The 21,934-nt window shown below is 43.5% G+C and overlaps 1 protein-coding gene across 1 annotated transcript in view; it reads right to left on the bottom strand.

Annotated features, from left to right (window-relative positions):
* Nucleotides 1-21,934, bottom strand: part of ULK4 (unc-51 like kinase 4) — a 282,751-nt gene that overhangs the window by 218,927 nt on the left and 41,890 nt on the right. Inside the window, exons 19-21 of the mRNA XM_080673858.1 lie at nucleotides 21,404-21,487; nucleotides 12,699-12,860; nucleotides 5,602-5,784 (exon numbers count right to left, since the gene is read on the bottom strand). Coding sequence (XP_080529984.1) covers nucleotides 5,602-5,784; nucleotides 12,699-12,860; nucleotides 21,404-21,487 — 429 coding nt within the window. The remainder of the gene's footprint in view (nucleotides 1-5,601; nucleotides 5,785-12,698; nucleotides 12,861-21,403; nucleotides 21,488-21,934) is intronic.

Here is a 21,934-nt window from a genome sequence, read left to right as displayed (position 1 = left end):
AGCCTGCCTCTTACCCACTCAAAGATACAAGTGCTAGTGTGGCCATGGTAACTAGAACTGGCGGCCATCACTGCATGCAGACAGGAGCCTCTGAGCAAACCTGCACATGCACAGGTCCTAGAGACGTAAAATAAAAATGATACCCAACACATGAGACAAGAGAAAACATATATTCCTATGTAATTAAAGGCAAAATGCAAAACAGAAGAATAAGTACCGACAAGTATTACAGGGTTTTTTCCCTTCTAACAAAGAGATTGTACATCATTTCAGGTGTCTATTAATATGCCAAAAGAAAACACAGACACACACACACACATACACACACACACACACACACACACACACAGTTAATGAATGTAAGTAGGCAAGAATATGGAATTGTGTTGTCACCAAGATGGCTGCAGAGCAGGAATACAAATTCCCAAGAGTCCTTCACAGAGGCAAGTACCTAGCGGTGACAGTGTGTCCAAGGCAAATGTAAGCAGCTCGATTTTTTGCCATGCCACGGGCCTTTACAGTGGGTGCTATATTGTCAGACAGGAAGAACGTACACAGATGTACACAGTCAGGTGTATGTTTCTCTGAAGGATGGAGATATATCTATGTATCTCTACCTATGCATCAGTCTCACCTAGTTCCTGGAAAAAAAAATAAGCCAGTTCATCACCATTCTATTCAAAACAGAATCAACACGAAGGTTCCCTGAGTAACAGATCTGCTTCCACCTTATTTTAGTCAACTATTCACCTTTCCAGAACATGGACAGTAGACAGCCCGGTTCACCACAGTCACCTTCCAGTTCTAATGTGTACTCTGTGGTCCAAGGACCATGATCACAAATCTGTTTTCCACACCAACATGACCCCTTCTCACACACACACACACACGCACACACACACACACACACACACACACACACACACTTCCAAAGCCATTCAAACATCCACTAGCCGAAGACTGAAAAACTACTCCAGAGTCCAGGACACTAAAAAGACATGGTAACTGACTACAATTCAAGATCTGGAGGTTTTGTTCTGCTGGGACAACTGCAAAATCTGAATAAGGTCTGTAGATTAGCTAATAATAATGCTAAATTAATGTTAACTTGGTTTTTAAATCCATGGCTTATTTGGGGGGAATATTCGGTGAAAAAATTGAAGGCAGCATCTTAGAATTGGTAAGAACACACACGTAAGAGATAGAAAGAAAGAGAAACTATAAAGCAAATAAGGTAAAATGTCAGCCTTTGGTGAATATGAGTGAAGGATATATCACAATTGTTTGTATTACACATCCAACATTAAACTTAGCAACTAACCAAAAGGAGATCTACTCCAAGGATCATCAACCCAATAGCTAAAGTTAGAATTCTGAGCATCTTGACTTTCTCTCCCTCCTCCATCCCATGTCTAATAGATTCCCAATTCCTGCGAGAACAACACCCCACCATCGATGCCTTATTTCAATGCACAGTCTTTCCTGAATTACTGCAGGAGGCTTTATCCATCCTTGCATTCTTCCATCTATTCTACAAGATGCAGCTGCAGTGAGCTTCTATGACAGCAAATACGATTATGTTAGTCACCTATAAGTTGACTATTATGTTCAACTATTCTCAATAGTTGCTGCAACCCTTGAGATTAAGTCATTACTAAGAATCTTGCAAATTAAAATAATACACGTAGGATTTTGAGTGAAACCAACAAGGCAAACTATAGCAAATACCAGAAATAAAGGAAACTGGGTTCTGAAGAAGACTCAGTATATTACAGACTGCCATTGGGATCTAAGCTAAAAGCATCTCATGCCCTAAATAAATTCTCATTTAGCCACTTCAGAAAAAGTGAATGAGCAGCACTGACCACCTCCCTACAACTAGTTGCCCAGGGCCCCGTGTTTAATCTTACACAATGGCACCACACTTCTAGAATAGTATTATTCTTACAACACCTGAGGAGGGGAGATTATAGACTGCAGGCCAAGGTTTAATGCCACAGATGACTAATCAAAACAACCTTCAGAGAAGCACAAATGACCTCGGGTCACTTCGGCACGCAATCCACTGTGTACTCAGCTTTGATTTAAATCCACCCTGCCATTCAGCTCAGTACACCTACATATTGCATGTGGAAACACAAAGCAGAAGCCATTTACATCTGTAAGCCAAACCACAGCAGGACGAGTTTATGTCCAACATTCAAACGGTACTTGACAGATTTCAGAATGGACATATCTATCGAACATAAAGATGGTGGGACGGAATATTCAAAATGTTAGGAATGGGCCCACACAGTGGAAGCATCCACCACAAACAAAATGTTATCCTTATCATAATTAAGCAAAAGGATGAGCCATCCCTCTAGCACATATCATAAAGGGGAAATTAGGAGGTGGAGGAAAAGAGTGATGAGGTAGAAAACTTCAGAATTATCTCTTGTAAATCTCACGCAGTGAAACTGATCTGCTTCAATCAACTGTCACAGGAGAAAATCAAGGAGTACAGCCTGGCCATCGCTGATAATAGCCTCAAGGAAAAGCAGTAAGAAATCACGTGCATAACTACACTGACACAATTTTCATACTGACGGCAATGAAAACCGTACCGATTAAATCTAAAATGGTTTTCGGATTACACTTTCCTTAAAGAAGTTCAGCCAAGTATCTAAGTAAAAAAATGTCTCTAGTAGAATATATTTATTAATGAGGACAAGTTAAAAATATCTCAATATGCACTCATAATCCGATTAGTATGCATAAATTAATTACCATATTTTAAAAGCTTGATTGGCAATCATTGAGCCTATACGCCTAGTGATTTGTGAGAAATAAAACCTTAGTAAACTTAGCATTCAGATTTTTCAAAATTCTGCAGGCACGAAATTTCATAGTGATCTTCCACAGTGCTTACAAATAACAGAGGTCTTCGGCTTCTAGTTTATTATTAATCACTGTTGTGCTGCTTGGTCCAAATGCTAAACCTGAAGCAAGGCTGCAGTCAAACCAGACTGTACAAATAGAGAGAGACAGCGGCTACTGTCAAAATTAATAAGCAAAAAACTTAAAAGGCAGTATCTTCGTCAATGGCACTCAGAAGGAAGCCTTCTGATCGGGGAGCGTGAACAAACTCACCTGTGGAATACGGGAGGGCTTTAAAAATTCATGTTATATCATTAAGTGACCCCCCCAAAGCAAACCAAGTCCAAAGGATGCATTACTGATCAGGCTACGAAGTCCATTCAAAGTCACAGGCGCCAGGAACAAAATGACTGAGGCAGGTGTTTGAATCTATGTAACTTAAGTTGATGTGAGTTTGTTAAGCTCAATTAATTGAAATGCAGCAGAATGGGATTCCAGAAGTTTCATATGCTTTCGATTTCCTAACATCAAGAATCTTGCACTGAGTTCTTAACATAAGCTTTTTGTGTATATTTTGAAGCCACATCAGTGATTTCATTACAAAGCAGTTGTCTTGTTAAGTGTAATATTCACATACTTTCCCCTTCTCCCTATATACATACACACACACACACGTATGTATAGACACAGTTGTATTTATATGTGAATAAACCTCTGTGTGTATATGTCAGTGCAGGTTTAGGACAACATACTATCCATCACCCTTATTCTCATTACTTGGCTTTAACTTATTCAAACGATAGGAAAAGTATGGATCACCAAACAATATACAATTGATCCCATTTCTGTAGAAAGATTCTAAGGGCACGTGTGCGTGGCAACAGGAAGGAGGGAATAGATGAATGTATGTGTATGTGCACATATATATATATATATATATATTTACAACAAATGTGAACTTGAAAGATACATATCAAAATTTTTAAAGAGATTACCTTAGGGAGGTAAGTACTTTATTTAGTCTTCTCCTACCTCCTGACCTCCTGCCATGTCCCTTCATCCCTGCTGCCTACATACGGCTTCACTGGCCTTCTTTCTCTCGCCAGATCTCCCCAACACATCCCACACCTCAGGGAAGCCCAACTACCAAGTTCTTATTTGACCAGCTTGTGAAATATCATATTGAAACTAAATTAATTCATGCCTGTGCTCGGGTGGAAAAAAAACCCTGCTAAAACTCTCAGCCTCTATTGTCACAATTTACACAGTCAAACTACTTGAGTGGTGTTTTTTCTAATACACTGACAACATTAATGACTTGGAAAACTTGGTGGCAAAAATTAGATATGCAGACTGTTGGAAAAAATACTTCCTCTGAAGCTCACATCTCTCAGCAAAGTCTAAATCAGACTAATTAAAGGCAAGGAGTGGCTTGCTCTCTGACTTTCACAGACCAAGTTTACTATGCAAATCTGACCATTATTAATAGTAACTATTGACATTTTAACTTTTAGTATGAAAATCAAAATTGAAAGTGTTGCATGCAATGCAGAGGGACCACAGGAAACACGTAAGTGGGTCCATTCACACTCAGCAGCGTCACCTTCACCATTCTGCAAAACCTCAATGTGACAAGTATTTCCCTCCGGAAAGTCATCAGTGGTCCACAAGTTATAAAAATACTGCACGAAGATTCGTAAGACACATGAGCATATGAAACAATGGGAAAGTCTGCTCATTGAAAATCTCTTTTTAACTCACTACTTTCCAAATGTATATATAGCCACGGTCCACTTTTTCACCTGTTAACACCTCACTGAATTGAACACTAATACTCTAGGACATAAAGTTAAAACACGTTACCTAGAGACCTCAGTAAAATGCCAATTCTGAATCGGCAGGCCCGGGGTAGGGCCTGGGTGGGGCCTGGTGCCTGCGTTTCCAACACACTCCCAGAAGATGCCAATGCTAGCTCAGGGATCTCTCTTCAGCAAGGACTGGAGAAGACTCTTTTTTTAAACTTTTTTATTCTTGTATGTGCCCTGACCGGGATCGAACCCGCAACCTTGGAGTATCCAGGTGATGCTCTAACCAAGTGAGCTACCCAGCCAGGGCCTAGAGAAGATATTTTGAGGAAGGCTACCCTACAGAGCCTTCTTCAGAGCTCTACAGTCTGTGATGTGATTTTACAAACTACTGTACATAAAATAACGGGAAAGCAAAGCAGTAGACGGGGAGTAAGTTAAAAACAGGAGGAAGGGCCTCTAAGGGTGTGTGGCACTGGCAGAGACTTAGACAAGGAAAGGAATAAAAGTGATCAGAATAGAAAGGGACCCCTCCCTAAGGCAGACAAAGGATATGGGGGAAAAGTTGGAGAAGAGGAGGAGGGGGACAGGGAGGAAGACGAGGAGCAGGATGAAGAGGAGGAGGAGGAGGGGGAGAAGGAGAAAGAGGAGGGGAAGAAAGGAAGAGGAGGCATGAGAAATACTCGTGTATAGAAAGGACATTTTCTAGCTTTTCATTACTGACATGGGACCAGCAGGCAGAGCCATTTCCATTTTAATCACTGAAAGACTCTCATAACATCTTCAGATGAACGGCCTATGGTACACAGGTTTGGCAAAGTTCAAAAAGGTCCCTTGAGATGAAAAATAAATCCTACAGAGATGATATTCCTTGTCCACTAACACTGTGGAAGAAAACAGTTTTAAGGCAGAGTACGAGGTGAAGGGAATGGCAAACCTTTTCTTGGATTAGTCTCTGCAGGTGGATCCCACAGGACAGCATGGCAGTGAACAAGGTCAGCAGGTACTGCTGAACTCTGCAGATGGCGGAGGCCAGGGCGGTGATCACCGAGGTCAGGCCCACCTTCTCGATGACGTTCTGGAAGGCGGACGGGGAGTGGCGAGTGATCCTGCACAGGGCCTGCGGAGACAGGGGACCGATCTGTCAGTCACTCCAAGGGCATCAGCCAGGCCTGTGCAGCGTAGAAGGCACTTAGCTCGCTCCTTCGTCACTGCTTTTGGCTTAAGTGAGTTGGAAATTTTCAACACATTTAAAAATAAAACAATAATCCAGCTGCTAATGAACACTAAAGTTGTTTTAAAACATTAGATGCTCTTAAAGTAATAATCATATAAATTATGGTGAGCTAACGATGATAAACTAATTCCTAAATCTAGATAGGAAAACTTCCCCTTAAGTAATGAACATCATTAAGTGCCCCCTTTTGTAGACACTAAGCTAAGGGCTGGGGAAATAATCACGAAAGTATATATCTAACATTTATTGTGCAGTATGTGGAGAACACCGAGAGCATCTGCAGACTAGCTCATTTAATTCTCCCAACAATGTGTCAGTAAGGTATTATTATTAACCCCATTTCATAGACGGTAAAACTAAGGCATAAAATATTTAAGCCACTTGCCCAAAAACATATGCTAGTAAGCAGCAAAGCTGGAATTCAAACTGAGGTTATCAGACCCCTGAGCTTTTCCTAAATTGCTCATGAACTGTTAGAGATAAAACCTGTAATTAATAAACTAACAGAATGTAGTAAGTGTTGGAATAGGAGTGGGCTCAGTAATCATGCTTGGAAAGGCAGGAAGGGCAACTCAGCCACAGCTACCTAAGCAAGGTGATGCTGAGCCAGTTCCTGCAGGGGAAGTAGGAAATGGACGGCGGGAAAGGAAGGGAGGAAAATTCTAGGCAGAGAGAGAGAATGAGGATTCCCATGGCGATGGGAGAGGAAGAGCATTTGTCTGGTGCAAGCAGAACCTGCTTCGGGAGAAGGGGAGGCAGAGAGTAGGAAAGAGGAAAACAGGATCCATCTGTAAAAGTAGGCTGAAGCCAGAGAGGGCCTACCAAGCTAGGACCTTCTAGCCCAGGGGTGGGCAAACTTTTTGACTCGAGGGCCACAATGGGTTCTTAAACTGGACCGGAGGGCCGGAACAAAAGCATGGATGGAGTGTTTGTGTGAACTAATATAAATTCAAAGTAAAGGAGCGGAGGGGAGAGCAAGAGAACCCTCCGCTCTTTCGGCTCCGCAGGCCGGATAGAACAGCCGAACGGGCCGGATCCGGCCCGCAGGCCGTAGTTTGCCCACGGCTGTATCTAGTTGTATGTAGTAAGACAGCGATTTTAAACCGGTGTGTGGCAAGAATTTTTAGAACATGCAATACCTGACTATTCATTCAGGGGCACTGACCTTTTGTCCTTAGATTGTCAAATAAAAGATGACAACAGCCAACACAACAATAGCTGTCCGGTGTGAGTGAATCAAAATTGTGTCTATTTTTTGTCAGATCGGCAAAAATATATTTTTTGGCGTGCTGCAGAATTTTGGAAATTAGTTTATGTGTGCCATGAGATGAAAAGGGTTGAAAATCGCAGCCATAAGCAAAGGGAAGACCTCAAAAGTTTTAAATGAAAGAGAGGCATGGTCATATTCCGTGTGTCCATGGGAGACTTCAGAGAGAAATAAACTTAGGCCAGAAATAGTTTTACAAAAACATTCATTACAATTAATGTCATAACCTCCTTCCTGATTTATATTTAAAATGGATTTATAACCTTGATTATGAAAAGGTCAAGTATAAGATGAATTGCTATTATGAAAAGATCAAGTAAAAGATGAGTTGTTAGACATATTACCATGTCAAAAGGAAGGACAGCAGGCAGGAGGGAGAGGAAAGATAAAGACTTTGAAAAATATTTTCATTTTCTTGAACATCCCAGGAAAAATTTTAATATTTGTTCTATCTCCAAGAATGAACTTCCTTTAAAAGTTATTCCTATTGATAAAACAAGAAAAACAAGTGCTGGTTGGCATAAAGTCAGTCTCCACCAGAATGACATGTTTAAAGTGGATGTGTTTCTTTTATGCCAAACCACACTTCCAGTCTTTATGAAAATGCTAATGTGACCTATGACAACCAGAAAGGAACAGGTAGCACACACAGCAACCGTGAAAATGCAGAGGACCCTCTCCAACGCTGTCCTGGGGAGTGAGACACGGAGGTGAGAGGTAGGAAAAGAAAAAGGGCGCCCGGCCAGTGTGGCTCAGTGGTTGAGTGCTGACCTATGAACCACGTGGTCACGGCTGGATTCCGGTCAGGGCACATGCCTGAGTGGCGGGCTCAATCCCTAACAGTGGGTACACAGGAGGCAACCAATCAATTATTCTCTCTCATTGATTCTCATTGATCTTTTCATAATCATTCTCTCTCTCTCTCTCCCTCTCCTTTCCTGTCTCTGAAATCAATAAAAACATCTAAAAAATATTTTTTTTTAAAAAAAGGACAAGAGTCTGCACTGTTCAAATGTTTCAAATAAATGCATATTATTTTATTAGGACTTTAATTACATTCCAATGCCATGACTGCACTAGACGTTTTTAAAATTACTACAAGGAAATAAGCATTTACAGGAAAAGCTCACTTTATTAATAATGTATACATTTACTACCATTTCTGAAGTTACTAAGCAAACAAATATACTGAAAAAATGAACATTTGCAAAGCACTAAATATATACTGTTCCCTAAAAAAAAACAACAACAAAAAAACAAGTGTCCCTTTCTTCATGGAACTGATTAGCAAGTAGGATCCTTACAAAAGTCCTGTCTTAATCATTCATAAAGGACAACAGGATCTCAAACTGATATCTGCACTCCCATGGTCATTGCAGCATTATTCCAATAGCTAAGGTATGGAAACAACCTAAACACCCGGCAACAGATGACGAGGGGAAAAAAAAATGTGGCCCCGACATACAATAGAATGTTATTCAGCCGTGAGAAACATGAAAATCCCGCCATTTGTGGCAACATGGATGGACCTTGAGGACATTCTGCTGAGTAAGATAAGTCAGGCAGAGAAAGACAAATACCGTATGAAATCACTCACATGTGGAATCTTAAAAAGCTGACCTCACAGAAACTCAATGGTGGTTGTCGGGAGTAAGAGGGTGGGGAAAAGGGAAGATGTTGGTCAAACGGCACCAACGTCCAGTTTTAAGATGAGTGAGTTCTGGGAATATAATGCAGAACATAATGATTATAGTTAATAATATTGTGATACACATTTGAAAGTTGCTAAGAGAAGAGATCTTAAATGTTGTACCACAAAAGAGAAATGACAGTTACCTGATGTGATGGAGGTGCTAGCTACCACTATGGTAGTGATCATTTTAAAATATACTAGAGGCCCAATGCACGAAAATTCAGGCAAGAATAGGCCTTCCTTCCCCTGGCTGCCGGCACCGGCTTCCCTCTGGCACCCGGGACCTGGTCTTCCCTCCTCCGGCCACTGGCAGGCACCCGGGACCCGGGCTGGCTTCCCTCAGGCCACCCACGGGCACCCGGGACCTGGTCTTCCCTCCTCCGGCCACTGGCAGGCACCCGGGACCCAGGCTGGCTTCCCTCTGGCCCCGGCTTGGTCAGGAAGGACATCCAGAATATTACCCTTTTATTATTCTAAAGACCAAATCAGCATGTTGTACACCTTAAACTTACACAGTGTTACATGTCACTTATCCTATATAATAAAAGAGTAATATGTAAATCGACAGAACAGCGGAACGACCAGTTGCTATGACGTGCACTGACCACCAGGGGGCAGATGCTCAACACAGGAGCTGCCCCCTGGTGGTCAGTGCCTCCCACAGGGGGAGCGCCACTCAGCCAGAAGCCAGGCTCAGGGCTGGCGAGCGCAGCGGTGATGGTGGGAGCCTCTCCCGCCTTCACGGCAGCGCTAAGGATGTCCGCTGAGGGCTCCTGGACTGTGAGAGGGCACAGGCCGGGCTGAGAGACCCTCTGCCCCCAGGTGCATGAATTTCGTGCATTGGGCCTCTGGTATCTCAATAAAGGTGAAAAAATAAATCACTGACTCCACTTCAAACTTACACCAGAAATCTGTCTTCATTTATAGGCAGCCAAATCAGAATGAAATTCCATGATCTAAACTGTACTGTGAACACCTTTCCAATAACTTTTCAGTCTCTCCTCTTTCTTCCGAGGGAGTCACAGGTGGCTAAGTTAGATGCCACGGTTTGGAAGCTATGAAAGTAGGGTTCTTCACGTCTACAACCCACACTGTATCCGTTTCCATAGAAAAGTAGCAGCTAGTATCTGGAAGCGGGAACAGGAAAAATAAATTCACTAAAAACAAATCTGGTTCGGAAAGTGAACGTTTAAAAAATTCATTTGTGATAATCCTAAGAAAATTGCTGTTTAGAAAATCAAAACAGAATTGTTTCATTAATTTTCTAATCCAAGGATTTAAAAATAAGAACATTTTCAATGGAGTCCTTAAAGATCGTTCTACAGCCAGAACTTTTCAAGCAAATTAAGGGTTCTCCCAACAATGACTTCACTACCGAGAAAACCGACTTTCTATCGATATAAAACCCCTACCCAATCCCGATGGGCACATTTCGTGATAAGAGACTTCTCAAGACTACTTCTAAGCGTATTCAAAGCAATATAAGGGCGCCTAGAATGGTCTGGTCTTCAGAATGCTGCTCAGAAGCCCAAGGCTTTCCATGAACTGGTCGCTCTGGATATCAAGCACTGGTACAGGATTTCTTGGAGTCTTAAGAGCATATTAGTGCTTGTATTTTCTGAATTTAAAAAAAAAAATCAGATCTCAAGTGGTATGGTTTTGAAGTATTTATTTATTTTAAAATAGAGTTTGAGACGACATTCTAAAACTGGGAAGAATAGTTCCAGTTCAAAATTTGCTTCCAAAGAACATTGCATTACCTTCAGGATTTCTATTCAATAAAAAGCTCTCTGAGAAACGGACTAATTCAAAAGAGAAGGCTGTGTACGTATTAGTTATATGGACAGGATCACTGCCGAAGAAATTTAAGAATCATTCCTTTGTCTTTTGAATGCCATATTAAAACCACCTTGGAGACTTTTTCAAACTACACACACTCTCCTCCAACCAAGAGATTTAAAGACATAAGAATAGGGGCAGGGAGGGGATAAGAGGACAGAAAAGAAAAGAAAAAAAGACATTTTTTGTATAATTGGCAAAATGTCAGTGAAAAATTAGTTAGATGAATGCTAAGAAAGAAACATCAGCAGCCCAAGATGAAAAATGAAGCTTAATGTGTCAGATGAAGAAAGGGCTAGAAAGAATAAGACTTTGGTGAGAACAACTGGAAAAAACTAGCCAAGAAAAGAAACCATGCAGATATAAAGATGGACGTGAGAACATGAACCCAATTAAAGTAAGACAGATGTTTTTTTCAAGGCCAGGATTAAAATGGATGCCTCAAGATGTAATTCCAAGACGCCTGGAGGAAGTCACTGGCATACTCTGTGACTACCTCTCTGATGGTTCCTCCATAATTACTCACATGGTAATTAGGTTTTGTAATTTTAAACTCACATGGCTCCTGAAGCAGGTGTGTGTGTGTGGGGGGGGGGGGGGAAGGGTGTGTATGTATGTGTGTGTGTGTGTGTGTGTGAGAGAGAGAGAGAGAGAGAGAGAGAGAGAGAGAGAGAGAGAGAGAGAGAGAGAGAGGTGATGCTATATATCCTTTGCTTAATAATACTCTGTGAGCCGGATTGTTAGCCCTTTATCTTCAAAATTACATAGGTGAATTAAGATAAGAACTAAAAAATATTCATAAATACCCACAGGATTTAGCAACATGAAAGTCATTGCAGATCTCAATGGAATCAGCTTCAGTGACAGCTTCAGGACAGATAGCAGACTGAGTGACGAGGAAATGGGCCGGAAAGGAGCGATAATTTGTAATGACAACTCTGTATAAACACGATTGGCTGTGAAGAGGACATGCAGCCTGAGTCCTTTGGACATGTTTATTTCTGTGCTTTTGTTTTGGTTTGGTTTGTAATGGGGCAAAGAATACCTGAATGCTGATTAGAAAGCTCTGGAAGGACAGGTTAGAGATTTAGGAAAGAGCAAAAATAACCATTGAGTGCGGTTCCCAAAAAGGGCCCAATACACAGACCTGGAGAAACCCGAGCGGTCTGTCTGACAGGAGAAGAAACCGTCAGAGGCAGCAGGAGGGGGGAGCTGAGGACAGGTGTGGATGGAAACACCCCTCTGATGTGCAGACGCAGTGAGGGTAATTCCCACTGGATGTCCACATTTTCCCCTGGGAGTCATTTCCTGAGGATGTCAAGGAAACGTGGGGTTGGAGATGTAAGGAAAGCGGGAAGCTAGGGAGCTGCCACAGTGGGGAGGGTACGAATGAGCAGACAGAGAAAGGCAGCGAGGCTGCCATGTAATGCTGAGCGGTCAAGAGATTAGTGACCAACAAGGGGACAGAAACTAATGTCACGAAGAAGGGCTGCATTTCTTCAAAGAACTATTAAACTGATACAACCCTGTTAACACTTCTTCAAATGTAATTATCCTTTAGACCAAGTTATTATGACCTTGTGCACAAAGTAGCAGACAACGAATCAAAACACAAAACCCGAAAAGCCACAGATGCCTGGGGATGAATTCATTTGAACCACATGATAAACCCATTTAATATAAAATCCAAGAGAGGGAGCTGAAGGGAACACTAAAAATATACCAAGCCAAATCCTGTTTTGGACCGTTTTCCACTATCGACTCCGTATAATTTTGATGATGTCATGGTCCCCCCAGGTCCCGACAGAATTTCCTGACAGTGCCAATGTTGTCCAGCCCCTGTTGTGAAACTTGAGAAAATCAAGTTATTGTTCTCACCAACTATTACTCGGAGGTTTCTGTTTCCTACCTATGCAATTACTCTATTTCTCGCATAATTTTTGCAAGCTTGGTGTTTCAATACATGAGAATGTATCCCCCAAAGATGCTCCATCTTACCGATATTGCTGTGATCCTGAGAGAATCGACAGTGGAATGTTTGAAGAGGTACCATAAGACAGGTCCAATCTCTCCCGTGATGAAGCCCTGGGCCTGCGCAGAGCAGGTGGTGCAGACGTTCTCGATAATCTTCGCTGCCATGTGGTTCACCACACGTTCCTCCTGCAGGAGGAGAGCAGAGAACGAGGAGGAGATGAAAAGGGTGTTACTTAGTATGGAAAAGACATGTCACTTTTTCATGACCATTGCAAATAAAGGCCTGACACCAGGAGGGTGTGACCTGCCCCCCTGGGTGCGTTAGGTATTTTAGGAGGTGTGATCATGCTTTCAGGCTATTATGAAGCTATTACCAACAACCTAGCATAATATAACATTTTAATTAAAAAGCTGAAATAATATGGGGAAAAAAACAATAAAAGCATAACAAAACTGGAAGGTGATTTTAAAGACACAGGGAGCAGGCAGAACAATCCTAAGAAATCACTCAGGGCTGGGAATAATCAGTGTACCAGCGGCCAAAGACCATCTAAATATGAGGCATCGAGCCCTAACCGGTTTGGCTCAGTGGATAGAGCATCGGCCTGCGGACTCAAGGGTCCCAGGTTCGATTCCGGTCAAGGGCATGTACCTTGGTTGCGGGCACATACCCGGTGGGGAGTGTGCAGGAGGCAGCTGATCGATGTTTCTCTCTCATCGATGTTTCTAACTCTCTATCCCTCTCCCTTCCTCTCTGTAAAAAATCAATAAAATATATTTAAAATAAATAAATAAATAAATAAATATGAGGCATCGAGGAAAACCTAAGCAAGGCATAGCCTCCATGGTGTGACCAAACGACCCCTTAAGGCTGTTCGGGATTGTCCTAACCGTGCTTAAAAGTCCAGCCTCAAAAAGGAGCCAACTGTTTCCGACGAACTCAAATGAGACCAAGAAAAAGGACCACAGTACTTAAAAGAATTCAGAAAAACTCCAGCACCCAACAATATAAAAGCCAGAGTGTCTGACATCCAATGAAATGGTACCTACCACACGTGCCAAGAAGCAGGAAAACATGACTCATAAGTAAATTCACCCTGGCCGTGTGGCTCAGTTGGTTGAGCATCATCCCATACACCAAAAAGTTATGGGTTCAACCCCTGGTCTGAGTGCATAGGGTAGACAACCAATCGATGTTCCTCTCTCTCCCTTCCTCTCTCTCTAAAATCAACCAAAAGCATATCCTCAGGTGAGGATTAAAAATACATAAATGTTAAAGTATTGTGTGTATGATGTAACCCCATGTCTAACAAAATGTATACGTTTTTACTAATCTATATATACACATGTACATGTGTGTATATATAGATTAGTAAAAGAAGGGCACACAATACTGGGCGGGGGGTGTGGGGAGAGGGATCCGCTAATTTAACTTTAGACATTTGTACTTCGTTTGCATTGTTACAGCATGAGTGTAGTACTTTTCAACCCAAATTTAGATATTTTTCATGAAAAATTATTTTTTTTAATGAGGAAACATTGAATTATATCTAGATTCAAGCCATAGTTTTACACTCTACTAGCTATATATCCCTGGGCGTTTTCATCCCTGTGCCTCAGCTTCATCATCTACAAAAGAGAGAAAATAAAACGTAAGGCAGTTTAAAATTAAATGAGGCAACATACATCCCTGGCCAGTTTGGTTCAGTGGATAGAGCGTCGGCCTGCAGACCGAAGGGACCTGGGTTCGATTCCGATCAAGGGCACGTACCTCGGTTGCAGGCTCCTCCCCGCCCGGGCCCTGGTCAAGACTCGTGCAGGAGGCAACCAATCGATGTGTTTCTCTCACATCTACATTTCTCTCTGTCTTTCCCTCTCTCTTCCACTCTCCGTAAAAATCAATGGGAAAAATATCCTCGGTGAGGATTTAAAAAAAAAAAAAAAATGAGTCAACATACATTAATACTTAATCTAGGTCATAAAAAGTAGTAAATTCTCAATGTGTTAGCTTTTCTTCCTATTATTATTAATGTTATACAGTATGAATTGTAAAGCTGCTAGAGAAGAAATGTCAAAGATATTTGAACTCTCTCAAACTTTGACACATTTCGTCTCTCAGAATGAGCACTGGAGAGCATGCTTCCTCCCCATTCCTGATGTTTCCTTCCATGTAGCTAGGATACATCAATGTAACACTTTTAGCCGCTCTATTCCTTCACTCAACTCTACCCAAGGGGAAATATAATGCTCATCTAGTTGCTAACAGGATGTGCTAGGAGCTCAGTTCAACTCCTCCCCTTTTCCCTGAGCAAAGGCCACACACGGAGTTGTCTTCTTTTACCCTCCCCGCATCTTAAGTCCCTGGATAGGGACTCTGCTTGGAGAGCGCTGCTTTATCAGGGAGTGGGGGAAGGGAGGTGTTAGGATTCCCCAAATATGGGAGTTCAATATAAGGAAGCCTATTTGCCCATCGATGTAGCTATGTCCTCCGCCCTAGCTCTCATTATGTACGTATATGCCCTAGCTCTCTTTAGGTACATATATGCCCCAGTTCTCATTATGTACATATATGCCCTAGCTCTCATTACGTACATACGTATATGCCATTTTCGTCCCATATGCCTTGCTCTATCTCATTTCTCATTGGGTTCTGAAACTTTTCCCCTGAATGTGGGGGCAGAGGTGCTATTATGCTGGACCTCTCACCTTACCATGTGCTATAGAGCATAATTGTCAGTCAATTCCTAGAGGACTCACTCCTAGTACCAGAAGACCACACCTATTTGAGCACCCAGGTTGGAAAGGGGCCAAGTGTCACCCCATCTTCTATAAACTCAGGGAGACTATCAGGCCAATTCAACCCCCTACTGCCATCCCAGTCCCTCTGGGATCCCCTGAGGGACATCACACAAGCACCAGGATTGGGGCTATTTTCTGCTTAATTAACTCTTCAGAAGGGGTAACTGAACTAAACTAATATCTGTCATTTAAATCAAAGACCTACTTCATCATATCATGAGGATAAAAGCTACGATTAGAAAATGATCCTATGAAATAAGCCTACGATAATTAGGCTTTTAATGAATAGTTGTACTGTTTTTATGGTGTTAAGTAGATCTAATGTACTGCAGGTGATAGGGGAATAGAATATTGGGGACCAGCTAGAATGGTAAGAAATATTAATCATGCTCTGTTAACTGTGATTGGTTGTTCTGATTGAAGAAAGCACATTCTAACCTGGCTGGGCATTGCACGTAGGACCTGGGAGCTCACCTGGAAATGCCCACCCTCCCCATCAGGGAGCTGCCTATTACCATGGAAAGATTAACCACCTTGTTGTAGAAACCAGAGCTGCCAGCCCTTTGAAGACCCGCAGGCCTTTGCAAATTCAGTCCCCATTACCAGTAAACTGCACATTTGGCCTACCCTTTGCCTACTTCCCCATGTAATCTTTGTCCTTCTACCCAATATTAACAGCAGGCTTAGAGTGAGGTGGGAGGGCAGAGCAGATTTTTTGGATGACCTGCTGCTCTCCCATGCTGCCGGCAGAATTGGGATAAACACTCATATAAGATTCAACCCTATCTCTGCTTAATTGGCCCAAGTAATGACAGGCAGCCTGGACACCTTGGCTGTCCAGTTACACAGGTAGTCTTGACCGAAAAAAAAAAAAGTTTTGGTGTCAATATAATTGTAATTTACATGCCTACTTTTCCAAAAGAGAATAACAAAATTAACATCCTATCTAATAAAAGAGTAACATGCAAATTAACTGTCACTCCGCTATACCCACAAGCCATGCCCATCAGCCAATCAGGAGCCATTATGCAAATTAACCCAACCAAGATGGCTGCGGCCACAGAGCTAGCAGGAGGCTTGGGTTTCCCCAGCAATGGAGGAAGCCAAGCTTTCCACACACCCTGGCGGACCCAGGCCTCCACTCAAGGCTACAAAGTTTCAATTACATAAGATAAATAAATCCCAACAAAAATGGCGGCAGCCACAGAGCTGGAGAGAGCAGGAGGCTTGGGTTGCCCCCGGCGATGGAGGAAGCCAAGCTCCCGCAGCCCTGGCCTGCCTTGGCCTCCGCTCAAAGTTTCAATTATAGTAGATAAATAAATCCCAACAAAAATGCCTGTGGCCACGGAGCAAGCAGGAGGCTTGGCTCCACTCCAGGCTACAAAGTTTCAATTGTAGAAGATAAATAAATCCCAGATACCAGGGCCTCTGCTTGGGTCGCCGGGGGGCGTGGCCGGCCTGCAAACCACCACATGCCCCTCGCCCAGGCCGCCCCATGCCCCAAGAGAACCCCCACCCTGATCCAGGACACCCTTCAGGGCAAACCAGCTGGCCCCCACCTGTGCACCAGGCCTCTATCCTAATAAAAGAGTAATATGCAGATTGACCATCACTCCAACACACAAGATGGCTGCCCCCATGTGGTCAAAGATCCTGCCCCCATGTGAACACAAGATGGCTACCACAAGATGGCCAGCAGGGGAGGGCAGTTGAGAGAGATCAGGCCTGCAGGGGAGGGCAGTTGTGGGCGATGAGGCCAGCAGGAGAGGGCAGTTGGGAGGGACCAGGCCTGCTAGGGAGGGCAGTTGGGGGCAATCAAGCCTGCAGGGGAGGGCAGTTAGGGGTGATCAGGCTGGCAGAGGAGGGAAGTTGGGGTGACCGGGCCTGTAGGGAAGGGCAGTTGGGGGGGACCCAGGCCTGCAGAGGAGATCAGTTGGGGGGGACCAGGCCTGCAGGGGAGAGTAGTTAGGGGTGACCAGGCCTGCAGGGGAGGGCAGTTAGGGGTGACCAGGCCTACAGGGGAGGGCAGTTAGGGGCAAACAGGCTGGCAGGGGAGCAGTTAGGCATCAATCAGGCTGGCAGGGGAGCAGTTAGGCATCAATCAGGCTGACAGGGGAGTGGTTAGAGGGTGATCAGGCTGGCAGGCAGAAGCGGTTAGGGGCAATCAGGAAGGCAGGCAGGAGAGCAGTTGGGAGCCAACAGTCCTGGATTGTGAGAGGGATGTCAAATGTTTGAAAAGACATGGGTTAATGGGTCCTTCTACACCCTGCTGGTGGAGGCAATAAACTGACATGCACACATACACACGTGTGTGTACATTGAGCCATATTCCAACAATAACACACCATACAGTGGTATAAAGGAGCTACTGTTTACACAGTCACCCTGTATCAACCTCAGCCTAACTTTAAGCAAAAGAATTAAGTCTTGCCCTGGCTGGTGTGTTCAGTGGTTAGAGCGTCCACCTGCACACTGAAGGGTCACTGGTTCGATTCCAAGTCAAGGGCAGGAACCTGGGCACCTGCAGGAGGCAATCAGTCCATGTGTCTCTCTCACATGGATGTTTCTCTCTCTCTCTCTCTCTCTCTCTCTCTCTCTCTCTCTCTCTCTCCCCCCCCCCCTCCATCCCTCCCTCCCTCCTTCCCTCCCACCCTCCCAATCTCTCTGAAAAGCAATGGGAAAAATATCATGTTAGGATTAACAACAAGAAAAAAATTAAGTCTCAAAAGGATATGGTGCCATTCCATGTATATAAATTTCAGCCTTAAGCAATCAATAAAATACTTAGCAACCGTGGTTCAAAGATGGAACCACAATTTTAAAAAAGTTTAGGAAATGTTTATCACCAAAGCCGGAATAGCGGCTACTCTGTGAAGGGAAGAACAAGCTGGGATCCAAGAGGGACAGGAAGAACCCTCTAAGCTGGGTCCTTTTTTGCTTTTAAGAGCACGCGTGTCTGAGTGTGTGCTCTTACCTGCACACCACATTTCATATGCTCTTCTGTATCTGAGAGACAGTTCACAAGAAAGGAACCTAGATTCAGGACGTTCTCTACATGGAAAAATTTTGTAAATGTTGGAAGAAAAGGCTTTAAAATTATTTACCTTCAACTATGTCAGTGGTTCTCAACCTTTCTAATGCCGCGACCCTTTAATAGAGTTCCTCATGTTGTGGTGACCCCCAACCATAAAATTATTTTCGTTGCTACTTCATAACTGTAATTTTGCTACTGTTATGAATCGTAATGTAAATATCTGTGTTTTCCGATGGTCTTAGGCGACCCTGCTAGCAGTTCTCAACCTGTGGGTCATGACCCACAGGTTGAGAACGACTGCTGTAGAGCCTAAGACCATTGGAAAACACAGATAAATTAGGGGGTGATCGTACCCCCTACAAAAGATTCCTATCCTTACAAAAATATTCAACTGTAGCAGTTCTTTTGTATATATGTCTAATGTATTAAGGACATAGTTCGGTGGTTCTCAACCTTTCTAATGCCACTAGCGGTTCTCAACCTGTGGGTCGCGACCCACAGGTTGAGAACCACTGCTGTAGAGCCTAAGACCATCGGAAAACACAGATATTTACATTACGATTCATTAACAGTAGCAAAATTACAGTTATGAAGTAGCAACGAAAATAATTTTATGGTTGGGGGTCACCACAACATGAGGAACTGTAATAAAGGGTCGCGGCATTAGAAAGGTTGAGAACCACTGAACTATGTCCTTAATACATTAGACATATATACAAAGGAACTGCTACAGTTGAGTATTTTTATAAGGATAGGAATCTTTTGTAGGGGGTACGATCACCCCCTAATTTATCTGTGCCATAGGGAAAATGTTAGTGAATATGCTGCCAAAGCACAAATGTTACTGCTTTTCAAATATGTGACATAAAATTTTCATAAATGCATGAGTTCTAGAAGTTCCCCTCTTTATGAAAAATACACAAGACTTGCCAAACCTACTAAGACAAAAAAATTGTAGTCCTAACCGGTTTGGCTCAGTGGATAGAGCGTTGGCCTGTGGACTGAAGGGTCCCATGTTGGATTCCGGTCAAGGGCATGTACCTTGGTTGTGGGCACATCCCCAGTAGGGGGTGTGCAGGAGGCAGCTGATATATGTTTCTCTCTCATCGATGTTTCTAACTCTCTATTCCTCTCCCTTCCTCTCTGTAAAAAATCAATAAAATATATATTTTTAAAAAAGACAAAAAAAATTGTAGTATGTTATAAAATACAAAACAATATCATTATTTTACAGTTATATGTATGTGTGTGTATGTATGTATGTGTGTGTGTATATATATATATATATATATATAAAATAGAGAAATATGCTAATTAACTGGGATGCCGTAACGGGTTGACTGGACAGCAGGAGGTTGTGTGCACAGCACCAGGGGTGGGGCGGCAGGGGCCTCCATGCGCCTGCGCTGGGGGTGGGCCTGATCAGCAGCGGCTGTGGCTGCTTCAAGGGCCGGAGAGGGAGGCAGGGCCGGACCGGCAGTGGCCACGGCTGCTGTGGGGCCCAGGGAGCAAGGCAGGGCCGGACCGGCGACTGGAAGGTGGGCGGCACCGTGCGATTTCGAATCGCGTGCTGGGCTCCTAGTTAACAATAATTTTAAAACAATACACTTGGATAGCAAACATCATCCTTCCTATTATATATACAATGAAAAAAGATATTTAATAAAGGATACAACCTCGTGAACTAGAATGGATCATCTTTGATTAGGCATTCATCTGAGTTTTAAAAACTAAAGACACGAAGTTTCTAAAATTGTTTTTACACTGTGAAAAGAATTCCTAGAGGACTCCTTTCTCCTTTGCGTTCCTATATTTTGTTCTTCGGCATTTATTTCCTTGACATATTCCACTTTATAGCTTTATCTTATCTCCACGATAGATGGGATCTGAGTGTGCATGGAAATGTCACCTTCTTCATCTGTGAACCCGCAAGTGTGCCTTGTTTGAGGCCTTGAATGACACCTAAAGGTATCTCTGACTACAGATAAACATGACTTAACTGCCCTGTTACTGATACAATATAATTTACCGGCGTCCCGCACATCCCATCACAACAACTGACTACATATCAACACTACAGGCTGGAAAGTGTTCAGAGTGCACTTGGGGGTCACGGGCAGGGGAGCAGGGGATGGGGGGAGGAGGGTCACAGAATGCTCCACACGTGGAACATGGCTCTATCACCGGGGAGCAGTGAACTCACAAGGAACATGTTTATTGTGACATATTTTCTTCATTCTGTAAGGAATGTTCTTAGCCCATGGCTTTGCCTTGGGTGAGACAATGTCAAATGGTTTAAAGCCAACAGAAAATGCCAACCTCTTAGGTCAGTAACTAAATCCTTCACAATGTTCCACGTGGGCACTTCTGTACGAGTTGGCAGGTGGGCGAGTGGCTGCGTACAGCCGTGAACGGCGGTGTGGGAAGGGATCTGAGTAAACTGAAAAGCCACATCACATACTAAATAGCACCTCCTATTAAAGTCAGTGGATACTCGCGGAAGGTGCCCAGTTTCCAAACCGCAAAACAGCAACTGACAAGCCAATCCCGGGGCTTTTGAGGCTCACAGAAAATTCTCTGCATGCACCTCGCTTCCCAAACTGGCAGCTCGGTAGCTTTCAAAGGCGGCAAGGATTAAGAATACGTTATTACAAGCTACTTCCGTTGCTTCTGTATGTTACCACCTTTTGAAAAGCGAGGGAGAAAGCTGGTTCGCTTTCCCGCCTGCTCCGCAGGAGGTCACTTGCTGAGGGTGGCTTGTCGCAGGGTTTAAATTCAGGAGCAATCCCTGCTTGACAAGCTCCCGCACCGCTGCAGGCTACATCCCACACGCAGCAGCGCCCGCAGGGAGGGTTATTACAATCGAGGGCGCTACGAGGACAACAAAGGGCCTTACCCCTTCCCGAAGGCACCTCATTAGCACCGTGTAGGCAGCCAGGGGAACGGCCCAGCATTCTCTGGGGTGCTTTTTTTTTTCTTCCTAAAATGAAGTGGAAGAAAAGGCTGTGAAGCTAGCAGCACAAAAGATATTAACCCATTCAAGAGAAAGAGACAGTTTCAAATACACAAACTCTCTAAAACTTCATAATATTCTCTTTACAGTACAATTTACCCCCTCCCCCCCATCAATTACGATCTGATTGGGGGTCCCTGACTGCACTGCACAGACTGTACTGCTCCTATTGCTTGCTTGGTTACATATGATGTTGACTCGATCCCCTCATCAGAAGTTAGAGAACTGAGAAATGGCAACAGGATCTGGCTGACAGAGAAACCACTCTATTGATGAGCGCTATAAGGAAAACCACAGCAGGGAAGGGGTTAGACTTAGAGGAAGACTAGACAGGGTGGCTCCATCTCATACTGCTTACAGCCAGGTCTCTGAAGGGACCCATGATCAGAGAGAACATGCAGACACCTGGGAAAC

This window comes from Plecotus auritus (assembly GCF_963455305.1).
Source record: "Plecotus auritus genome assembly, chromosome: 6".
Classification (NCBI taxonomy): Eukaryota; Metazoa; Chordata; class Mammalia; order Chiroptera; family Vespertilionidae; genus Plecotus; species Plecotus auritus.
This window is presented reverse-complemented; position numbering and strand designations above follow the sequence as displayed.